Source organism: Puntigrus tetrazona, chromosome 23 (assembly GCF_018831695.1).
Source record: "Puntigrus tetrazona isolate hp1 chromosome 23, ASM1883169v1, whole genome shotgun sequence".
NCBI classification, from domain to species: domain Eukaryota; kingdom Metazoa; phylum Chordata; class Actinopteri; order Cypriniformes; family Cyprinidae; genus Puntigrus; species Puntigrus tetrazona.
Window position 1 is genome coordinate 3,529,533 of NC_056721.1, and position 25,387 is coordinate 3,554,919.

Consider the following 25,387-nt stretch of genomic DNA (forward strand, 5'->3'; position numbering starts at 1 on the left):
TATCAGTTGTACCCTTCGAAATCCTTCATTCCAAAGGGTCCTTTGAAGTATAAATTCCTGTTTGGAAACAAAGCGAAAGTCTACGTGATTTGAACCCAAGTACAATTTCTGATAGCGTTCCTGCAGCTTAAACGGTAGAGAATGCTGCTAGCAATGGATGTCATTTGCATTAAATAAAAGCATCGACTCTTACTTGCATGGCACTGGGGGTTCGTTTTAAACTTTGATCTTAAAACAAAGATTTTCTAAAAGTTTTTGGAAAATTTTTAAAAGCTGAAAATGAACAGCGCACTACTGTAACAATCTCAGAAAATATGTTTCTTAAAAGGTGGTTCACCCAAAAAGGCAGTCAGTAATGACTCCTGTAGACCTGAAACCTGTAAGATCTTCCTTCATCTTCAGAACACAAATTATGATATGTTTAATGAACTCCGAGAGCTTTGTTAAAATGGTCCGTGTGCCATCAGCGGTTCAACCTTGATTTCATGAAGCCACCAGAATACTTTTTGTGTGAAAAGACAAGAAAAAGAACTGTTTTATTCGGCTAGTTTTCACAAAAAGTACGTGCCACAGCATTCTGACACTCGTGAACGTGCATCGATGACCGAAACCGGAAATTAGAAATTGTCGAATGGAGGCATTGTTTTTATGTTATTTGCCCACAAAAAGTATTAGCGACATGACTTTATGATTGATCCACTGAAAATAGTCACACGGACTATGTTATCCACGAAAGGTTAAGTGCAGCTCTGTGTGCAGGCCTTATGGAAATTCGTAACTATTTTACGCGTTGGCGAATTACTGTCTAACCTGCAATTCTTATGAACGACAATCTCATTTCTAAATCTTCGTACGATCTGCTTATGCCCCACTGATGGTCATGTATAGAGGTGGACCTTCATGCTTGCTTTTTTTCGTACAAATAAATACAAAATCGACATCCTTGTAAAATAGTTAGGTTTTCCCACGAGATTAACTCTTCACGCTAAACTGTGAGTGGGATTGAATAAGATTACGACAGAAGCAGTCTTGCATTGACATACTGAAGTGAGGTGTTTAATAAATAAGAGCATCAACAACACAACAAAGCTTGCTTTATGTATACTGTATATACACATATATATATACACACACATATATATATATATATATATAGATTCATATTTATATTTATATTCTGACCGTATAAACTATATAAATATGTCATGCAGTCCTCATAACTTAAACGACCAATAATTTACAGAGTGAGGTAGGGTAGGAGGGGACTGGGTTGCGATGTCATAGAGAGATCAGAAAAGGGGCGGAGTCTCAGATCACCGACGTTGGCAGTGCGGCTGCTGTTATTACTGACGGGTGGGAGGGGCTTACGACAGGAGGCTGCAGTGGATTGGCCGAAACAATATATCAGTCAGTGCCTCCATGAGTTGCGGCTGAGGACGCACACGCAAGCGGCGTTGATTCGGATGAACCTCCAGGCGATCTGGTTTTTGTAGGACGTTAGCGCCCGCACGTAGGTGTGCACGTTGGTGCAGTAAGAGTTCCAATGCTTGTTGTCGATCCCACGACAGCTAGAGGTTCCCGCTTTGACGCCACTGGCTCCCTGCCCCGGCTTGGGGGCCCCGACGGGCTTCGACACGCGGCACGTGGTCTCGTAGAACATCTGCTTCTTCACCACGTTGTTGATGCGAACGTGCGGCAGCACCGTGACGTCGTTGCCCGCTAAGTCTGTGGCTCGGGTCAAGTTGCCGACCCAGTGCTCTTCGCTGTCGCATACAGAGTACTCGCCGCGGTGTAAGAAGTCGTTGGCCTTCCGCCGGACCCGCGGGCGCCTGGGGCTCCCCGTGTCGTTTTCCGCAGGGACCACGTCGCTGAACAGCACGCGAGGTGAGCGGTAACGCCGCTTGTTGAAGAGTTTGGGGTCCACGTCGGGGATCGGGTCGTCGTAGTGCGAGTCCTGCTTGGGTGAGTGATGCGCTGCTGCATGCTGATTGGCTGGCCCCTGCGCCTGGGTGTGGCCTCCCATGATGAGTGCAGCCTGGACGCTGATCAGGACGAGCAGGACCAGCGTCAACGACCTCATGGGCACTCGTCCTGCAAGCGAAGGCACATCGAAGACGGTCAGGGACAGGGAAACGCGCGTTTGTCAAGGTTTTAGAGGCTGTTTGCTTTCTGTCAGTAAGGTGGCCTGGCCGTTTAAAACGGCAGCAGGAGTAAAGAACTGTTCATATGGAAGATATTACTGAGCTATGCATGAAGAATCTGACATCTGTACGAATTTCACGAAAGCTGTCGAAAACACGTCCAGGGCACATTTCAACCAAAAATCGAAAGGGAAAAAATAGATTATGTTTGAGAGTTTTTTAAAGACTATTGATAAACCAACAATTTGAATAACTAATCAGTGCTGTCAAATGGATTAATCGCAATTAATGACATCCAAAATAAAAAAAAAATTGTTTGCATAATATGCTGTATGTGTGTGTTCTGTGTATATTCATTATGTGTGTTTGTATATGTATACACACACATATATACAGTATATATAAAGTACTTACATGTATTTACACTGTTTATGTCACTAAAATATATTTTAAATAAGTATATTCAATATAAAAACAACATGGTTTTTCTGAAATATTTACATGCATGTTTGTGTACTTATACATAATACATAAACACTGCACTCATACATGTATGACGTAAACAAACACTTTTATTTTGGATTTGATGAATCTCGTTTAATCACTTAACAGAACTAGAATCGATTCGAGACATTACACGATCCTGATTCCTAATTTCTTTGTTTAAAAAATGCACCCCAGGCAGTGTGTGAAAGTATATGGTGTTATAGTACAGACCTGTGCGATTACTGACCTGTGAAATGTTTAGAGTTAAAGTGAGGGCCCAGTGGGCTGCTAGAGCCGGAGTCCAGTGCAGGCTGACCCCCAAGCGCCTGCCATCAGGACTGGCCTGTGTGTCTGCTGCTTTCTGTAAAACACACACACACACACACACACACACACACACACACACAGCAAGGATCTTTAGGTATTCCTGGTGAACAACTACCACACGCTATAATTAAATAAGTCAAGACTAGGCTATAATGACATTTTCATATATTGATGTTTTGCAGTAACCTTGAAATGTACTGTTTTTATATTTTTAATCAAGCTCATGAACCATTTTTAAATCATACTGTTGTAATCGGAGCTCATTTGTATATGCAGTCTTGTGGCGCTCAAAGATGTAGTCCGTATCTCGTTTTGTGTTTAAAAATGATATAATAACAAGTAGACCCAAAATCTATTTTCTAAACCGTGTTTTTGAGTCACTACGGTACTAATAAAAGCGGTTATAATAAGCGTTATATCCGGACTATTTAGACTGGTCCCGCTGCGGAGTAGCCCGGTACCTGCGTGCTCCGCCATAGACGCAAACAGAGAGAAGTAGTTCCGGCTATAATGTTCTTCCGCAAGACGCACGCGGTTTTCATTTCTAGACCGGCAAAAGTTACGAACCGCAGCGTTAACCTTCACATGCTTTATTGTGCAGTAAAGTGAAATTACAATACTGAAGACAGTTTAACAATAATTAAAACAGTTTTTAATATTGTGATTTTTTTATTTTTTATTAAAAGGGTAAAATAGATGTGAAAAGTACTTCCAAACCACAGAAAGGTCAGGGTTCTGCTGTATTTATTATTAGTCACTAAATCCGCCCGCAACATTTAACCAGCCCAAAGTGTCATGCCATTAAACGTGTGATATTTGACACTTCATAATGAGACCTCTGCCCCGTCTAAACCAGAAACCAGAAGTGTTTCATTACAAACCATCAATCAGCCCGAGCTTTCTCTACTGATATTAAAACCGCCACGTTTCCAAACTTTAATAGAGTTGGAAACAAACAAGGAATTGATTTAAAAGATAGCGCAGTAAGCAGATCTTATTACTGCATCGCCAACAATAAATTTGATATGTGAACTAAATTGGATTATGATTATTATTACCTGCTTGGCTTAAAAGCAAAAGAAAACATCCAAAAGCAATCCAAAGCAATTTAGTTCTAGTCCCTGCAAACACCAGCCTCTTCCACATTTACACCATGAATGAGAAACATCCGTACGAAATTTATTTGGACAAAACAAAGCAAGCAGACGAGTTGATTAGTAAGGTAGTTCTCTCGAGACGGTCACGTTTACTGTAAAAGCCCGTGAAACAGAGAGACAAGCCCGTTTCCAAACACCGACACTCTGAACGGGCTCGATGCCAGGCGCGCGCTGCCATAGTCTCGTGGTCCGCTTGCGTGCAGATTTATGCTGTTTATTCTGAATCGATAGGGATAGCGATGGAAATGCATTGCGCGGCGTCTTCGGTCACAAGTGGCGTTCGTAAAGGTTTGGCGCGCGGGCAGCTTTCGCCGTTTTAAACGGCCGCTTGAAGACGCAGGCCTCAACTTGGATATTCAGAGGATAGTGAGCAGATGGCCTGCAATCTGCATGCCGTGGCTTTCAGCTGATCGAGCTTTGTGTGTGACTGTATGACTGTGTGTGAGATAACAACAACAGGAGGCTTTTCTTACGTTCACTGTGAAAACGGTAATGTTGTGAAATATTGTGATAGGTTAAAATAAAATGTTTTCTATTTGAATGTATTTTGAAAAAAACAGTAATATTTTGAAATATTGTGATAGTTTAAAATAAAATGTTTTCTATTTGAATGTATTTTGAAAAAAAAAACCAAAAACAGTAATATTGTGAAATATTGTGATAGTTTAAAATAAAATGTTTTCTATTTGAATGTATTTTGAAAAAAAAAAAAAAAAAACAGTAATATTGTGAAATATTGTGATAGTTTAAAATAAAATGTTTTCTATTTGAATATATTTTGAAAAAAAACAGTAATATTTTGAAATATTGTGATAGTTTAAAACAAAATGTTTTCTATTTGAATATATTTTGAAAAAAACAGTAATATTTTGAAATATTGTGATAGTTTAAAATAAAATGTTTTAATAATATATTTTGAAATATAATTTATTAATTTTATTTCAACATCATTACAGTCTTCAGTGTCACGTGATCCTTCAGAAATAATTACATGCTGACAATGCTGATTATTATTATTATTATTATTAACGTTGAAAACAGCAGCTTCATATTTTTGTGGAAACAAACATAAATTTGAAACTTTTTTCACGACTCTTTGATGAACGATGCACGTTTTGTATACTATTAATTTCTCCCAGATTGAAAAAACAAATAAACAAAAAAGATCTTAAAACAGGAATCGTTATAGATGTCTTAAAATGCCTAGGTTTCACCCATTCGTCAGCAAGTTTTTAATCAATATTATAAAAGTATGATCATTTACACTTTTCTATTGTTTAGTAAGGTCAGAACAAGTAAGTTCTTGCATAAATATGTAGCTGTTAAGCTGAATGATGATTTGGCTCATATTTTAACATATTGCGAGGTCATCTGGAACATTAAGGTAAACACTTCTCTGTGTATTATGATCGATCTTAAGCACACACGGTAAATATATAACATCTAAAAGATAAACCGCAGATAGGAAACCTGCTTTATTTCCTTTCGCCACTAGAGAGCAAACGTGCGCTAACGTTTCATTCACACATCTGGGAACAAACACAGGCCTTCGTTGTCACTGCGGCTCCGCGAAAGGCAGCGAGGCACAGACTAAACTCTCAAGAAAACAAACAGGACGGAACCAGAGCTCAAAGACAAGACTCTCTCTCTCTCTCTCTGTGTGTGTGTGTGTTTGTGAGACGGAGCCACACCCGCTGTTCGAGTCTGGGGCCGCTCTCACACACATGATGCTGCCCAGACGCCGCCTAACCTAACCTAAACTAACCTAACCTAAACTAACCTAACCTAAACTAACCTAACCTAAACTAAACTAAGCTAACGCTGAGATTTCACGAGTCTGAAGTCTGTATGAACGCCAGCAGTTAAGGGACTGCTGTGTCTAAATATTATGACAGTGAAGTTTGTAGTGTTTTAATAAAATGAACAATAATGTTAATATAGGAAATCTTGTTGAAAACATGTCGTGCTTTTTGCGTTTGAGATTTCATTACAATGTTTTAAATCACACCTGGTTAGGGATGAGCTCATCCAACAGCATCTTACATGTATATATCATGCGCATTTATATATTTAGTATACTATTAATAATAATATACTGTTAATTAAAAAAATTAAAAAGGGCCACTAATGTGCACTTAAAGAGAGGTCACTTTCAGGACTTTTTCTTAACAGACTTGACTTAACTTCTGACTTACAAAAAAAGTACACTTATTAAGTACTAAATTGCGACTTTGTTACAAATACAAGTACACACACACACACGTTTATTAACACCACATTAAAATAAAAAGAACAGTGGCTCAACTGATACACAACAAATTTCATTATTAAACAAGCTTCACGTTTCCGCTTTTAAACTGATCCATGTTTAAGAGAACATTGCTTTAAAAGTGCTAAAACATCAACCAAGTTCTCTTATAACCTGTATGTCGCGGTTTGAAGAAATACTGACCGCCTGACCCCAACACACTTTAAGTCCCCCGATTATAAAACGTTTGGATCCTTATTGGAAAGCGGCGTCTCCAGCACAAAGATCTCTGCGGAGGGCCGCGGCGCTCCTCACAGCACATGTGCTCCGTGTATAAACACACACTCATCAAACTGATACACAGCCACTAGCCTGCAGTCCCGCGCCGCCGAGTACACTTTGTTTTTCGAATGCTACATAAATTAGCTCCGAACTCCCTTTGGCGAAACCTCTGTAAACACACCGCTCAGCGCAGCCACCGAGGGTCAAAAGGGTTTACTGAAGACCTCCATCCTGTGCCGCTCTCGGTGCGCTTTTTCTTCACTCACAGACTTTCCTAGCGTCTCACATTCATCACACGATACAGGCTGGTACCTGAAACGGTCTCTGGCAGAAATTGGTGATGACAGGAGGGGTTTCTGAGAGATTACAGTGGTTTGAGGTTTGCGGTTGTTATCCGTTCTGTTTATTTGAAGGGTAAAAATAACACAAGACATCATGGCCTACCTTCCCGTAGAGGGAGAAAAGGAGGGAAAGCTGAGAGGGAAGCTGATCTGCGCATGCGAAAAGCAGATATTTGCTTTGTTTTCGCTGCGAAAAAAACATTTTCAAGTCACTCAGAATCCAAGAACATGTGGTGCTCTGTCGAAAAACATGCTTTTGTATAATTATGCAGTACTTGTACTACTACTTCTCTGAAAATTTGCATCACACTGCATAATGAGCGAAGGCCCAATTGATGCCAATTAAAACACTTAAAAGAAATGCTGACAAGCTGAAGTGCCTAAATATTCACTTTAACAGGAATTCCTGAAAAACGTCCCTCCCATTTAACTACAATAACGGCATGTTTTCATATGAGCTTTTTATGCTTGATGACTTGGGGGAAGCCGCAAATGAGCCTCATAAAGCAATGCTCTTAAATCTACTTCGAGCGATTCATCTCCATTAATGACCAGCAATGCTGAAGCAGACATTGTTCAATTCGTTCTATTTTTATAAGGGGGAAACTTTGCGCTAATTAAAGTTAACGTGCCGGTTTGTCTTAGCAACAAATAAAAATAACAAACTGAATGTGTTCATGGCCAGTTTTTTTCTGCCATGTAAGCTCAATATGGCACTCTGATTTGGCAAAAATAGCATGTTAATACAGATACAAAAGATTTTTACTTAGAACGTCAATCAGCAAGATTGAATTAAAATGAGCATTTTGAAGTAGTAATTTCTTGTTAGATGTACTCCAATGATCGGCCTCATTTACAAATTATTATAATTTTTTTTTAATTCCACAAAAACATGTACTTTGCTGGTGAGAGGAAGGTGTACACAACCACAACATTGCTAGTGAGAAATAGCGATGCTATTAAATTGCACAAAAATATCGACTAACAAAGTATCTGTAGCAAAGGATCAAAAACCAGGCACAGGGAAAATGCTCAGCAGTGTTAGCCTGGGCAAATCAAGATTTCGCAATGAGTACGTCTGTGATCAGTGCTTAAATAGGGGAGCTGATTGGGAACACCTTACAGGTGATTAGTCTCAGGTACGGGGTGGAAATGGAGTCCGACTGTAGTGCGACTGAGGAGATGAGGTGACCTCTAGTGGTTACGGGTGGAAGCTCAGGAACCAAATCATGACATGGGCCTTCCCCAAGGAACGGCTTCCAGGAGCGTTATCACAATCCAGCAGGGTGGTGGAGCGCAACCAAAACACATGGAGGGAAAGATTCAAGCTGAATACCCCATAACTGAGGCATATCCAGGGTGGAGCATGAGACCACCAGGGCGGTGCGGACATAGCAGGAGCTTGCCACAGCTTAGCAGACGACTGGACAGGAGACCCTGGAAGAGACTGAGACTGGGGGAGAGCAATGATCCTTCAGGGGTGGAGCAGGCAGAGCTGGAGCCCACCAGGGCTGATCAGACAGAGCCAGAACCCTCCAGTGTGGAGCAGATGGTGCTGGACATCCTAATAGGGACAGACAGACAACTCAGACAGAGCAGTCACCGGGACAGAGGCTTGGAAGCACAACTAGTTCATAGACGGCCTCAATGGCCTGAAAGGGTAAACAAAGAGTTCATAATTGGTTACTACTGCCTCTAGAGGTTCTGCAGCAGAAGCCGCCACCTCTGTAGGACCTACAGCAGTCTCCTTGGGAAATAGAAAGAGTATGTTGTTAGGCGCCCTCACCTTGCAAGGGTCTGGACTGAGCATTATCAATTCTGTAGACACAGCACTGAGCATCTCTACCCCAAGAGGTTCTGCAGCCTCAGCCACCACCTCTGGGGACATCACATCTCAAGATGTTCTGCGGTGGTGTATGCAGCCCAAATGCAACATAAAAAAATCCCCATCATGGGAAGTACTTCAGACAGGGGAATTAGTTCAGGAACAGGAGAGTAAAAGTGAGTGCGTTTGGGGATGGCGGCAGTGCGTGTAGACACCAGTGGTGCATCCCTCATGTTATACACCAGACTGGAGCATTAAAGATTTGACCTTGAATATCTGGGTGTGATAGACAGGATACGACAAGACTCTGGATGATCAGCTGACAAGTCATGTGACTCTGGATGATCAGCGGTGATTTGACCTAACTTGTGAAGATCAGCGATGACCGGACTTGACTCCTGAAGATTAGTGATGCTGTGACTTGATTCAGGGAGATCAACAATGACTTGACTGGACTGGTAAAGATCAGCTGTGGTCTGACTTAGCTCATGATTGGCAGCTGTGACATAACAAGGCATTGTGGTGTGCGCCATTTTGTGATCAGCCTCTGCTGTCGCCGCAATCTTGTCAATATACTCGGATGCATCAGCCATGAACGTGGTGTTGTGGTTCTCCTCCACGGCAACTGACTGTAAACGATGAACCCTCAGTCAATAAAGCCATTTAAACTACAATTAAACCTCCCTTCAGATAACCATTCAGTCCAAAACAAAAAAATGTCCTTTAACACCACGAAAGGGTACCCAGGAAGAATGTAATCCTCAATGGATAAACCTTCCTGCCACAAATCGAGCAGCTGCTTGGCTGGGTCCATACCTGGCCAGAGCCCTTTGGTAAAGGATCAGGCAAAGTGTTAGGCAGAGACAGGGTCGATATCCAGGCAGAGGTCAGGGCAGGCGGCGAACAATCAGAATTAACCGGTGAAACAGTCCAAGATTAAAAACCAGACGAAGCAAACATGGGAAAAACGCTCATAACTGCTCTAATGGTTACGGGCGGAAGCTCAGGAACCAGATCATAACAAGCGGTTTTTAGTAGAAAAAAGATAAACAGTAGAAGAAAAACATAAATAGCCTTAAAAGTCTTTTTAATTTATTACAGTATGCGTTTAGTTGTATACATTTAAAAAAATTACGTGTTATAACACAATATCTGGATGACTTTCCCTACTTCAGTAAAATAAATTCTTACAGATCTTACAATTAAGACTTCTTACAATTTTGAGTTGATAACTCAGAATGAAACAGTAGTACTTCTGTAGTATTTTGTGCTGTATGCATAATAATATAAAAACTAAAAAGTATGAAAGTAATGAATGAATTTGTAAATTACAGAAACACAGTCTACACTATTTGCACTTATGTTCTTTGACATAAATTACGTAACACAGCATCAAGGTTAGAACGGACACATTTATTTTTTCTTTCTCACTGAATACATGTCAGTAGGTTTAGCAACCTGTTAAAAGATTTTGTTGTGAGTGTCAACATTGCATTTTGTGAAAGCGCATAGCTCTTCTGAGGTGCTGACAACACATCACGGGTAATGAAGCAGTGCTAAAGACAGATGGACTTTTTTTATCAACAAATGACAAAAGAAGAGAGGGGGAGACAAAGAGAAATGGGGAGAATGAGAGAGAAAGAAATGAGACATGGCAGAGCATTTGTCCGACAGACATCACAGAGTTATTCAAATATATATTACATTGCAGAGCTCCTGAACACTGTGTGTGTGCACTGTAAAAAAAAAAAAAAAAATCTGTAAAATTTACAGTAAAAAAACATACAACCTTAATAAATATAACTGATAAGAAAAACTAAGAAGAAACATAGTGATTGTAAAAAAAACATCAAATTCAGAACAAAATTTATTAAAAAAAATGTAATTTTTATTTTATTTATGTTAAAATCACAGTCATTTTTTTTTATTTCTGTGTAAAATGTCAGTATGTGTGTGTGTGTGTGTGTGTGTGTGTGTGTGTGTAAAAGACTGTGTAGCAACAGCAACATGTATTTTGCACTGCATGTGAAGTTTTAAACACGCGCAAAACACACACACACAAACACACACACACACACACACACACACACACACACACACACAAACACACACACACACACACACACACACACACACACACACACACACACACAAACACACAAACACACAAACACACACACACACACACACACACACACACACACACACACACACACACACACACACACACACACACACACACACACACACACACACACACACACAGAAAAAAGAATATATCTTAACCTGGAATACTCCTGTAATCTGTGAATGCAAAATTATCTGATTTCTTTTTAATATCTAATCCTTTTGTAATCATTGTAAGCAACTTCATAACAGTTTTGGACTCAACATAGTTTTCAAAGTTCTGTCATTACACACATTCATGTTGTTACTTTCTTTCTTTTCGGAAGAGAAATAAAAAAAAGACATCAAAACTTCAAAGCTTCCAAAGTTGTTCATATGCCTGTTGAGGCAAATTCATGAGAATGAGTAAATACTAAAATTAATTTTACTCCCATTAATTTAAAATAAAGCATGTTTGTGAATGACTGTGAATAAGCAGTTTTTTTCCTAATTGTCTTTTTATTTTAATAGAACGGTCAAAAGTGAGAAAACAGGAAATTGGGGGAAAAAAAGAATTCATGGGACATTATACAGTTTGTGCTTCATCCTACTTCGTGAGATTCTCTTTCCAAACACAATATATGCCATGCATCAAATCATGCTCGCTGTATCTTGAGATGTACTTGCTGACCATAATAAACTGAGCAAACAGAGTGGCAGCACAACATAAACTGTGTAAAAATCTCATGCACTTTTGCAAGTCTGTTTTAATTTTCCTCTAATCATGAACTGTAATTGTGGCTTTCTTTTTTTCTAAGTAAGAATAAAGGGACAATGCAGCAAGATAAATAATATTTTTTATAATTGAATACAGTAATTATCTCACAATGAAGAAGGAAACAGAGACGTCACGTTGGATATGACAAACTGGGATCTCAATGTAGTGAGCGACTTACAAATGAGGACAATAGAAATAATCAAAATCATCAAAATGATATGTATCAGTTAACCTAATGCAATACACGTATCAAGTTGTTCGTTTTTTAGGGGTGCAGAGTTTGAATTTAATGCAAGACGCTATTGGTAGCCAGTGCAAATGGATAAATAAAGATGCGACGACTTTTTTTTGCAGCTCGTTAAAAATTTATCTTGCTGTCACATTTGAGGGTTCATTGTTAAGGTTTGATAGAACTGGCTGGAAGAGCTGCCAAGAGAGCATTACAATTAGAACAAGAGCTTGAACGAGTTGTGAAGAATGCTCTGAAAGACACGGCCTTGATCTTCTTGATGTTGAACGAAGCAAATGTGCAGGACTGAGCGGTTTTTGCAATGTGGTCTGAGAAAGTCAGCTGGTCATCAATCACAACTTAAAATAAAGTGTTACCAGTTAGACAAGATGATATGTTCATCAGGTTGGAATGAAATGTAGAGTTGAGTGTCATCAGCATAGCAGGGACAAGAAAAGCAATGTTTCTGAATGGCAGAAGCTAGTGAAGCCATGTAGAAAGAGAAGAGAAGATGTCCAAGAACTGAGCCCTGTGGCACCCCAGGAGTTAGATGATGTTTTCTGATAAATGTTTAATTGATAAATTACATTACAGTCCAAATGTGATCTGTTGTTATATGAAAAAAACAGTTCTTCTGGTGATTCTTCAAAATGTCTTGATATAAATAACAACATATAAACATAACATAGCAATTAATTTAATGTGTGGACTATTATTGCACTGCATTAAATTAATGTATTTCATAAGGGAAAAAAATGCATCCGTGGAAACATACTGACCTGAACACAATGCCCTGACCTGTGTCTGCACCATGATCTCAGGCATCCATCACACATTGCATAAAATAAATCTTTCACGGTTATCTTTGGGGAATAGGCATGAAAAGGAGACATCCGCACACAGAACTCAGGAGAGATGTGTCCGAAAGCTGCACCGAACTTGAGGACTGACTGTATTTGATTCTGTTGAAGAGAATAACAGTACAGCCTCCAGATGGAATACCAGCATTATTATGTTAAAGATGAGTTGCACAAACACATGTGGCCACAGATACATACAGTACATATACACATATGGATGCCTGTACACCGTAAATTTCGCAGAAGACAAAGCCGCAATTGCGACAGCTGTGAAATTGTATTGTAAACACAGCTGCTGTTTTGTAGACAGTACAATAGTGAACAGGAAGCAGAGAAAATTAGTTTAGGATGTGAGAGAAAAATCATTCTGCTCAAAAATTTGGCTGAAAACTATTACCTGCAACTGTGTCCAGATTCCTTAGCTAACAAAAATTACCAACCTATTATTATTATTTTGATCGGAAAAGATATGATCAAATAAAACATAGAATCAAAGTGAATTTGTCGATTTCTGCTTGTTTTGATGGTGACGCTGGCTGTTTTTGTATGTGGCACATTCTTTGGCTCAGTTACATGATGGTTGTACAGGCTGTTGTCTTTGTCAGAGCTCACAGGCATGAGAAATCACTTGAGGTGAGCTCTCCAATAGCTCACAGGACAGCCAAATGTTTCCCAAACAAACCTAAAGACTTCCTGGATAGGCTGACAGCTAAGATCATTTAGAGCCTTTCCTCCAAACAATTTAAACAGATGGAGACGAGTGGACAAGGGCTGTCAGTGAGCATTGTACAACATTTGCGTTCCCCTAAGTCTTGGTCAGAAATCAGGGCTGCTTTTAGAATTATATAACCATTTCTTGATTAAATCTAAAACATCATGCACAACTCCCACTCTGAACAGTTGATTTGATATGGCTTTGAGCCTTGTGTTTGGTGCCAACACTAAATTATGGGAACATTAGTTCATTTGTTTTCACATTGTACTGCAGCCAAGTCGGTCCATTGCTTTTTGAGAAATTTAAGGAGTTTCCGACTTTTAAGTGTACATACGTGAGTAATTAATAAAATAACACTAAAGTAGCTAATGCACAAATGAATCCTTGAAAAAGACAAATTTACTCAGTGGAGCTGCTTGCTGAAGGCTGAAGCATTGCTCAAAGGTGACGTGTATAATTTTGTTCAGTGCCAAAGTATGTTTTAATATCCCAAGCTTAATATATAGAGAGTCGCATTTAAATAAGCCATTGGTAAGCTGACTACCTAAAAAGTATAAACACTGTAGACTGTTTGTTTGAGAATCCCAACCTGGAGTTCTTTTGCCAAAAGTAATGTTAGCCAGCTATAGTCACAAATTACGCTATTGCTAACATAGTCCAGCGATTCTGCATTTCCTCAAGACTGAGCATTTGCTAACAGCAAACTTGTGCAGTTAAACTACACTTTGCAGTCTATGGTATAAAAATGGATGGTGTTTTGTGGGCCAGAAACATTTGAAAATAGGTTTTGAAGTGCAAGCATATTAGCTGTTTTATTCTTTACATTAAAGCAGTATTGCAAACTACTAGCCTAGCATGAACGATACAGCAACTTTTCAAAATATCCACGTGAACAGGGTTTATTTTAACATTTTAGTGTAAAGGTAAAACCTCTGTTCTTAGTTTATCCAAAGAGGCTTAAAAATAAGGAAAATAGAAGCAATTTGAACACATTGCCAGGGTTTCTTTCAGGACAGCATCAAAGGTAGAGTGTATATCAGCATAGCAGTGATATGAAAAGCCATGTTTCTGAATGACAAAACCTAGTGATGCCATGTAGATGAAGAAGAGAAGTGGTCTAAGAACTGAGCCCTGAGGCACACAAGTAGCTAAATGTTATGACTTTTTAACCTCTCCAAAAGACCTATCTGAGAGATAAGACTCAAAGCACTGGAATGCGGTTCCTGAGATGCCCTTTGCTAGTAGTTTCGATGGGAACCACGTTAAAAGCAGCGCACATATCCAGCAAGAATTGGAAATGTAGTGACTGGTTTTTTAATATTGTTAGACAGTGGATTAAAAAAAATCCTTTTTTAACCATTTAACATTCGTAGACAAACTAATTCCTGTCACACAAATTAAATTGATTTTCATTGACAAAATTGACATGATTTTCTAAATAAGCGTTTTGGTTTGCAAAGAGACTCCTTTTTCCCACAACGTGTCTACCACAGATCGCATTTCAAGAGGAAACGTAGTAATTTGTGCCTAAGCTAAACATTTAACATTGCTAGCTAGTGCGTATTTAAAAAAAAGGTTTCCTTTTAAGGAAAGAAAATTGTACTTGAGCAGCAAGTCCTCTAAATTAGCGAACCTGACTATATTCACCAAAGCTTTGAGAGGAAGCTGTAATTAGCAAAGGGTGAACAGTAGCGGCTGAATTAAACTCGTAATGACAGACATTTTAAGCCCAAGGCGAATGTTTTATCAATTTGTTTCAGGTGATTTTGGCATGTCTCGTTAAGAGGCTGTTATGTTGCTAATTGAAGTCTGAGCGAGGTTGAGATTGTATGGTGGCATGAGGAAGTAGGAATCATTTTTTCATTGACAACTCAATGAATATCATTCAGTGCAATTATGCAAAGAAGATGAGCTAATACAGCACGATTTTAAAGATTATTCAAATGGTGGCTGATTGCTAACAATCTTTCCACACGGTACAAGACATTGAAGCTTCGGCTTCGGTCTGAAATGAGCCATGATATTTAGTTTCAAGCAAGATTTCATGGTGCTTTAATGCCACTTCTGAATAAGCAGTAGTTTTACTGGTACCTTACTGGTATTAATGGACCTACTCCAGGGCTTCAACACTCATACACCGGAGGAATTCAATAAAATGAATTATACCTGTTAAGAACGTCATGTATTTGCCCTGTTTAGGATGCAGCAGACTAGCAATGGCCATTGATAATGATGCAGCACTGTGTGCCAGGATTTTAGTGCCTGGTTGAACTGGATTTCAGGTGGTTAGTGGATAAGACGCACATGCAAAACCATGTGCAACTATGAGTTCATTCCAGCGAGCTGCCAAGTCTGTTACAGAAAACGTCCTGATCCTTCAGCCTACTATTGCTAGAGATTTCTGGCTCATGTTCTTTGGGAACACATTTGTTTGTCTCTCCTGTCCCATGTGGCTCATAACGTCTCCATGGCCTGCGAATTTCAGAAGTGTGACGGTGTTTAAAGTTCTCCTAATGAACTCTCCCAAACTGTCATTGCCAGTCAGGCCTCGAGAGAAATAAATCAAATTACTTTCATTGTTTGACGTTCAGAATCGTTCCACTGGTTTTTTGTAAGTCCTCGCTCTTTGTTGGTGGGAAAACCTTCAACTTCTGTCTAACGTCTTTTCCATAACATTGGAGTTTTACAGCCTTGACATTCAACAATTTCTGCATGACACATGGCTATGTTTTAGTCAATGCTATGCTATATTTCCCCTCAGTTGGTGAGAATTTGATTGTTCACTGTGGAATTAGAGAGGGGCTTGCCAAGCACAAATTCTTGTCGTTACGCTGTTGGGAGGAGAGCTGCACTCGTTCCTCTTGACTTAGTCTCAATGGGTTTAACATCTTTCATTGTGGCCATTCTTGTTCAAAACAGTTGCTTTAAACTTGACCTTCGGCTGTCTTCACTCATCTTAACGTAATTTACCATAGCTGACAGCCAAGAAATATATGTGGCTTCATGCATAGCCTTCTACCAGACGGCTGACAGAAAGATTCGTGCTCAAAGAACAGTTTTAAAAAGTTACTTGAAAGTGAATGGCGTCAAACTACTACACTTAACTCTTTGCTACTCCTAGTGATAATACTTTTTATGTCGGTGGATAGACAGACGTGATGCTTTTGAAGAACATTATGGCCCTGCATGCTTACTCTGTCAAAACAGAAGTACAATTTAGCATTAAAAAAGGTATTGCGCAAAAAAATACATTAAAAGAAAACTTTGTTTTATGCAAAACTTCATACTTCATTGCCCCATACTTCATTGCATGTTATTTGAAATTAAAATAACATTTGTTGTAGTTTAATTAGTTAATTAGTTTAATTAGCAATTAGTTAACTAAAGTACATCGTCATGCAATTTCGTAATTATTTCAAATAGTATGACAAGCATTCTTGGTAAACTAAAATATGTTTTCATTTCTTTTAAAATGTGCATGTTATAATATTAAATATATTTGTAAATTAGCAATTTAGTACTTTTAAAATATATTATCTTGAAATGTAACATGTGCTTTAGTACGTTAGCAAACGCATCGATATTAAAACACATTATTGAAACAGTGATTTATAATGTACTTATAGTAAAAGTTTTATTTTGATATTATTGCAAAGCGCCCATTTTAAAACCTAAGTGGGCTGTGTCTTAGTGTGTTGAGGAACAGTTACAAAAGTGAACTCTTTTCAAGTATAGGCCAAATTTCAATAATATTACACTTTTAAGAAGCCTTATTCTTATTCACAAGGGCTGAACCCAGCTGTTCATACGTACTCCTACAAATATGAGATAAAGTGATGTACAACAGATGAGCTAATTCCTTCCTGGCTAATTCTTATCTTCATGCACACACATACAAGTGTGATTAGATGTTGGATTGATCAAAGATAATCAAATATAACTCAAAAGGTTACTTAAAAATATGTACATGTATACGTGTGTGTGTGTATAGATAGATAGATAGATAGATAGATAGACAGATAGATAGATAGATAGATAGATAGATAGACAGATAGATAGATAGATAGATAGATAGATAGATAGATAGATAGACAGATAGATAGATAGACAGATAGATAGATAGATAGATAGATAGATAGATAGATAGACAGATAGATAGATAGATAGATTTTTAACAGATAATTCTGTTTTAAACTGTTCAATTTTCATTGAGTATTAATCTCAATCAAACTGCAGGTGGGTTATTTTCTTTAAATAAAAAAAGACATAAAACAATTTAACTAACACAAAAAAAAGCTCTCTCTCACTCTATAACAACAAAAACATCTCTATATATATATATATATATATATATATATATATATATATATATATATATATATATATATATATATATTGCATTTTGAAGTACATGCAACTAAAGGTAGTGTTTAAGAGTAACTATCTCAGATATTTTTTTTTAAGTGTAAAAGTGTTTCCAGCAAAAATGCAAAATGCTAAGTAGTGTTTTTTTCATTGTATTGCATGTTGAAATTTGCACCTGAGTAAATAGAGCCCATAATTAAAAACCCAAAACTGTCTTATCCACTACTCGTATGTAGCTTTGGTCAGTTTGATTCACAAGTACAAGTTTGTTTGAATGCTTCATGTATTTAATTAACTTCCCAGCGTTTTTGGTTAAGAAATATAGAAATGAGATTAGATGTTTGGAACCGTTCCACATGTTTTTGACTCGATTAAATGCATTGTGCTTTTGTGCAGACTCCTAAAAATATGAAATGATGATTCAAGCTTGCTTTGCTCATATGAAAGGAAAATTCCTTCATAGATTCCTCCTAAATAGAGAGATTCGATGTTCAAGCTGTAATCATGGACTGCTGGTGCTTCTGAAAATCAAAGTTAAAGTTATATATCTGCGTTACTGCGTATATGAGTCAGAAACCTGTTCTGTGAACAACCTGTCCAGACTAAACAATATCTGAGCATAATGCATACATAACTCTGCTGTAAGAATGATCTCAGAGGAGAACACAAAATGAGGCTTTTTGGAATGAGGAGATTTTCCAGCTAGTGAAAACTAGTTGGTGAGCTTTTGGTTAGCGTGACTAACACCCTTCATTCAGGTCCCCATTATGGACTTTTGAAAATGACGGTGTGTAACACAGCTCTAAGTGAATGAAAACATCCCTCTAAGACTTAAATCTGAAAGTGCAGAGTGTATAAAGTTATTGTCCTTCAAAGGAAAGAATCAGCTCGAGTCGTTTTTAAAATCTTTCAGCAAGTGAGGGCAAAATAAATGCATATCATAAGTAGGGCTGTCAGACGATGAAAAATTTCAATCGAATTAATTACATAATGTTTTGATTAAGTCATCTAATTGATCACAAAATTAACCGGACTGTGAAAATACCCACAAAAGATTATTTAAACTGCCATTTTTTTGTATCAAGTAGACATTACAAATTGCAGCTTTTAGAAATATTTGATTCACCAAAATGCATTACACATAAACATTTAGGCTATAACGGCCTGACGTAAACTATAGAACATAGAAAACAATTTGAGAAATATCTCAAAGATCACAAGTCTCTGATAACCAAAACAGCTATGTTCAATGCAGTTATGTTCCACAAAAGAAAGTAGGTTAAGCCATTGAGGTTTGATTAAATGATGACAGAAATCATTTTTTGGGGAGTGAAATATCTCAGTGGGTGGCACAGACAGTAGACAAATTATTGAATAACAAGATTTATTTTTAATTTCTTTGCATACAATAAGTATACTGGTCGCATAAAATTTAGATTGAACCACTGATGACAGATGGACTATTCAGATCTTTAATACTTTTCTGACTCAATGGGACAGTCCCAAACCTCCCGGTTTTCATCAAAAATATCTGAAATCGTGATTCAAAGACGAACAAAGCTCTTACGTCTTTGGAACGACATGAATTTAAGTGATTAATGACAACATTTTCATTTTGGCAGTAACCTTTTAAATAAACGTCTGGGTATTTGAATCATCTGTTCACACGATTCGTTCAAAAAGAGAATCATTCAGAAACGTAACACCGTGTGTTGCTCAGAGACACACAACAGTTCTGCTGTGACTTTCAAAGTAACCATGTTCTCTGCAAAACTGATAAAAACACATAATATGGGGTTTGAAATATTTAACACAATATCAGCTTAGCTGCCCTCGCTGCTCGTCAGTATCACTAGTAAGGCATAAATATGACACAAAACGACATGAGAGATATGAGACATATAAACTGACAGACCTAAAAATAAGACAATGATAATGTTTTTGGCCTCGTTGTTGTTGGGGACTCCCCAAATTAAAATATGAACGCCATATATAGGGGCACTTTAACCAGAGCTCATCATTGCGTCCTCAGTTCGAGGGATTTAACATCAAACATCTCTTCCAATTATGTGAGGGATGAAAGCGGGGAGATGGCTCGTCATCACCGTCTACAGGTCGTTGCCATCGAGTGTTTATGGCTGCAGGAAATGGGCTCTAAAGCCGTACGAGCGTTCATGTCGAGCAGCTGTGAGCGCCAACAGAATGACTCAGGCCAGAAGATCACAGAACGACTGGCCAGACATGCTCTGGAAAGGTGCGTGATAATTCTTCCCGAGGCCACACACAGCGGAAATGTGAGAGGTTGCAGTAGATCCCATAGATCTCAAGGCTGTAAATCCAATGTGAAATCCGTTTTGTGGGAAGTTACACATCGTCACACATACGGTCTTATATAAGCACGGTGACAGACACCATGAAGGACGTCTACCCGTTTTTTGAGGTTTTTTTTTCGAATTTTTAGAAAATCGTGTGAAACAGTAGATAGACATCACAGTCTTATTTGTAAAAGTCTTTTACAGAGTAAGTATTATCACATCTACGTCTCAAACGATGTTTTGTTGGAGAATAATCTGAAGTGGAAATTTAAAGACAACTTCCTTTGTCTTCAAGTCTAAATTAATACAGAATGTGGCATGTTTTTGTGTCCTAAACACACAGTTGCTTATCACTTTACTACTTTGTACAGTTTTAGATAATTACATCTTTATTGGAATTGATGCACCTCCATATAATTAGAGGAGATGTTTTATGCTAAATCCCTCGAACTCGGTTAATAATAATGTTCTAATAATGTTATTTAAAGTTTCACATATCTTGTTTTTCTTCAGTGAACTTAAAACATCAACACTAAGGCTTTATATTTCATTTTAAGGTCTTGACTACAAGTTAATGTTAACTATTTAAAAAGATCTTTTAGGGAAAAAAACATTCAATTGTGGCAGAAATTGTGGGTCAATTGTACATTTTTAGAAATTTGTCAAAATCATTTTCATTCAAACTTGAAAATATTTTATATTAATTCAATATGGATTAATTAATTCTGTCTGCAATTTTTCCTTTTATGAAACAAATAAAATACATTTCATTCTTACACGCACGTTTGCATTTGCATCGATTTGAATGCATTGAATCGTCCACAAGATCCAGTTTCACAGAAAGTAGGAAGTAGTTATCATGTTCCGCTAGTTTGACAGGTACGGTTATTTTTTGCATGCTGGACTGATTTGTATTTGTGTTAAACAACACAGGAAAGCTTTGAATGTTTTCTGTCCTCATTTTAATTGGATGATTAGTACTTTTAAAATGATTTACTTTTGGTAAAAAAACCTTGTTTGTTTATAACGAACTGGTGAAATGTAATAGTGAACAGTTACAAGACTACAAGTACATGATCAAACTCTTTGAACCTAGAATCTCCATGTTGATTAAAAAAAAAACAAGTCCATGGACATGTTATGCAACCATGCAATGTACACACCGAAAGCGAGCCATACATTAAGCCACACGGTAAAAGTAAATATTCTCACAGATGTCTGAATCATCTGTTAATCTTAAACATGAAATTACTTGTCTACTTACCCACCTGCAGTAGCAAAAGACAAAGTAGTAGCGTAAAGTCAGGGCCCACAAGGGGAAAGTGGTTACGGCAAGTTCAAAGCCCACTGATTGTGTGTGTGTGTCTGTTCTGTGTATGTTTTGGAGACAACCTCATGTAGAGACAAGCACTGCGAAACATGTCATCTGTCTATGAAATGAAAACAGAAGTACAGTGGGTGGGGTACAGGTGAAGACATCATGCTCCGCGGTCAAGCTGAAATTAGGGCACATCACATCTGTTAAGCAAACTTCTCCCAGTTGTTATTTTAGTGGCGATTGTCGACGCGAAATGAGTCATTATAGTCACTTGTGTACATAAGTCCAAACGCTGTCAGGGATCGGATGAAACACGCTCGCTCGTGAGCTGAACCTAAGGGAAGATTCAGATGTGCAAGAGGGATAGATTTAACCTTGAAAATGTTTGCAAACTATAAAAAGGACCTGAAGTATAAACAGTGCGTGGAGGTCTGAAAGCCTGAGGCCGCGAAATCTGGGATTTAAACATGGACTAAAGAAATATTTCAGAATCTGTACTTGTAAAATGATAAAAGCAATATTTCAGAATATGGACTACTATGTCTAATAAAAATACGTACGTTTATGAAACAGGGCATATGAACCATCTTTCTACTGTTCTTGGTTCTTTAAATCAATGGTCATTTACAGTCATTTAAGGTTAAATATAGTCATGCAGAATAAGGTAATACTATTTGCTTTATAAGTTTTTTTATGTTCTTTATAAGAAACCTACTAATAAACAGCTAATATGCTAGTGCGCGTGTACTATAAAGCAATTAAGTAATAGTGATTTTGAATTGGTCACTAAACTAAAGCATTATTTTTAATATAGAAAGCATTTTACTATGCTCAAATCTTTAAAACCCTAAAAATGCTAATAAAAAAGAAAGGTTAGAATAAGGCACTAATATGTGTGTAATAAACAATCAGTATGCTAGTAATATTCATGCTAGTAAGCTACTAATTTATAGTGAGAATTAGTCCCTAAACTAAAATGTTGTCATCGTTTGTGATGCAGATAGCAAAGAGTATTTAACTTCTTTTTTTTTGGGCTGGAAAACAAAATATGAGATCACTTATGATACATAAAAAGGCCGCTGTGTGTTTAAATTGTGTGATTCCTGCAAAACAAAACAAAACACAACAAAAAAAGAAAAAAGGGCAAGTACTATCAGCCTCTTGGGATGAAATCCAAAGCTTGACAAAGAATTTTATGATGTATTTGGAACAGACGAATAATGTTCTATAAACATTTTGACAGAAATCGCATCAGGGTTTTAAATGAGAAACAGGTTTTTGGAGTGTGTTTATAGGTTTCTTACGAGTGGCTTCAAGATTCATGAATACATTCAAGCATCTGTCTGGGCATGTAAACAATCCTCTTCTTCGTACAAAGATTTTTTTTGTTACATTTGGACAATATTGCACGACCTAAATGTGGTTAATCTGCACTATCAAAGATTAAACCTATCAATAATATTGCCTAGACTTCTAATTTGCATATGGTGCCTTCACCGAAACCAAAAGGACATGTTTTTGTTATCTGTTAGTGCTCCTCTACTGACGTTGATATATTCCAGCATCGCACCTCATTTTACAGTCATTCTATTAATTTATCACTTTCACTTCCCTACTCAAATGTTGCGTGAATCACCATGGGAACCATTTTCAAGCTCTTGTGTGGCCATAGGGGGCATTAAATTTTGCTCTCTGTCGAAGGTCGGCCTTCTCTGCACAAACAAACACGGCTTATCCTAAACAGAAGCGCTCCGAAGCGAGCTCAAATACTCATAAAACTGTCTTGGCAGTGCATACAAGAGCCCCAGGGCTGTCCAAACTCCGAAATCCATCAGAAGATACTATATATTCCAGATCGTTTCAGCCGGGTGCCAGAGAGAGTCGAACAGGACCCCGGAGTGCGTGTTTGTGTCGGGTTTCTGCAGAAGTATTTTGTGTGTGAACGTGGAATGTAGGGTGAGTAAAACTAGATCCACCAGATGGTCAGTGTGCTCTCGTCGAGCTGTATGGTCATTTTATATATTCACGGCCAATGCCGGGACTAAGCTATAGGCTCGAGCCTTCAGCCTGGGTAACTTAAACACCCAGGGGAGTTGCTGGCAGTGGCCCACCTGCCTCATTAGAAGCCCTCATTACCTCTCATTACCACAGCGGCACGCTACGCTACGTGAGCACAGATCTACAGAGAGAAACCTTTAATTCAGGCTCAATGGGAAACCTGACCCTGCTCATGAATAATAATAGCCGACATCATTGTATGGAAGGAAAATAGCACTGTCCATCTGCCTCAGGACAAGAGAGCATCTGGGAATTTGAAAGGCTTCACTCACTCAGTGTCAAGTAAACGTTGGGTTCTATCCAAAGCGACTTCAAGAGGGCCGTCAACCTGCATTTGGACAGGCAAGTGTACATATACAGTTCTGTGAAGTACATAATGTAGGCGACTTTATCTTTTACAGATGTTGACTCAATTGCCCAACCTGTACTGGACTGTATGTGTTAAAAAAAGCACGTCTTATTTGTATATTCCAACTTTCCCCAGTCTGTTACATCATTCTGCCAAATATTCATACAATCCCTTTACTTTCTCCCTCCCGTTTGCATATTCAGACTTCAACTTCAGCCTGAAGCCGGCTGATATGTTAACCACAGCTCCTGTCCAGATGAAAATGATAAAAATCTGTAACGCGTTCCATGTCTCGGAGAGGAATGAAGCAACGGCAGCGAGACCCTCTGGTTGTGTAACATGAGTGGTTTGACGGATAGATGGAAAGAAAAAGAGAAAGGGGGAGGTTTGATGTTTTAGGGGTCTCTAACTTCTAAGCATACTTCTGCAAAGGCTGGTGGTCCTCAGCACCTAGCAGACCTCCAAGATTATCTCTGTTTCAACTACATGTCTTCTCACACCCCAGAACGCTTGGGTTTTCATAATACCACAAGTTATTCTTGTCCAAACCACACAGTTTGGTTTGGAATTCATTCAGAAACAGTTTGGGTTTTTCTTCTTTTTCTCTTTACTTTTTATTTTTTTTGGAAATTGATGAAGTGAGCTCTGCTTCTGCTGGTCCTCTCCCCTCCAGATACCATCTAGTATATCACTCAAGTTATTTCTTTTCAATGCATGCATTGCTTTGCTTGTCAACAGCACCTTGAGTCTTCCTGTCATAGGATACGGGCTCATTTCAGATTAAAAGCTTCCCTTTTGCTTGTTGACAGGCAGCAAGACCATTCACCAGCTCGAAACTCATACTTCAAAACATCAGCACCCGGTGCTGCTTACCTCACAGCTGCTCTCCTCTCACGTTTGTGAAATGTCAAAATCCCCAAGTTGGTTGTATTCCAGCTCTCAAACTCTCCACAGGTTTATCCCCAATGCCCGGTCCTGTTCGGCGTTACAAAATGCGAGTATCCAGGTCCTGTGCCATCCACTACAGCCCTGCTCCCACTCTCTCTTAAGGGAAATTGATTGTTCTGAAAGTTGGAGTCCCACAGCTACTCCCCTGACCTCCACTGCAGGAGCCAACAGGTCCTAGTGCCTCCCCTTTCCCTCCCTCTCTGCCCCTCCTTTCTCTCGTCACGTCTATAGGCTGCAGAATCCGTTGCGTAGAGCTGAGAGTAACAGGAAAGTGGAGCTTTGTTAAGGCCCCGTTCACAAAATGATTCACTGCTGTGATTTGCTTGGCCCGTATTAGCCATTCAGATCTTGACATTTCCCTAGTCCTGTTAGTCATCGTTGGAATTACTTACCTCAATAGTTGTTGCAAACTCTTTTCTTGAGTCATTCAGTCACGATCCGTTTTGCTCTAGAAACGCAAGCGCCTCGGGTATTTGCATAAGAAAATGTGAGACGGCTGTATTGCAGATGCAGAAAACGAGAGACAGAATAAAGGAATG

The 25,387-nt window shown here is 38.5% G+C and overlaps 1 protein-coding gene across 1 annotated transcript; it reads right to left on the bottom strand.

Moving 5' to 3' along the window:
- On the bottom strand, positions 1–24,981 carry ngfa (nerve growth factor a (beta polypeptide)). Its single transcript, XM_043224198.1, has 3 exons — positions 24,774–24,981; positions 2,875–2,988; positions 1–2,091 (listed from the first exon to the last, which is right to left on the bottom strand). Exon 3 carries the CDS (start codon positions 2,078–2,080, stop codon positions 1,409–1,411), a length of 672 nt encoding a protein of 223 aa, XP_043080133.1. The 5' UTR covers positions 2,081–2,091; positions 2,875–2,988; positions 24,774–24,981; the 3' UTR covers positions 1–1,408.
- Positions 24,982–25,387: the final 406 nt, after the last annotated feature.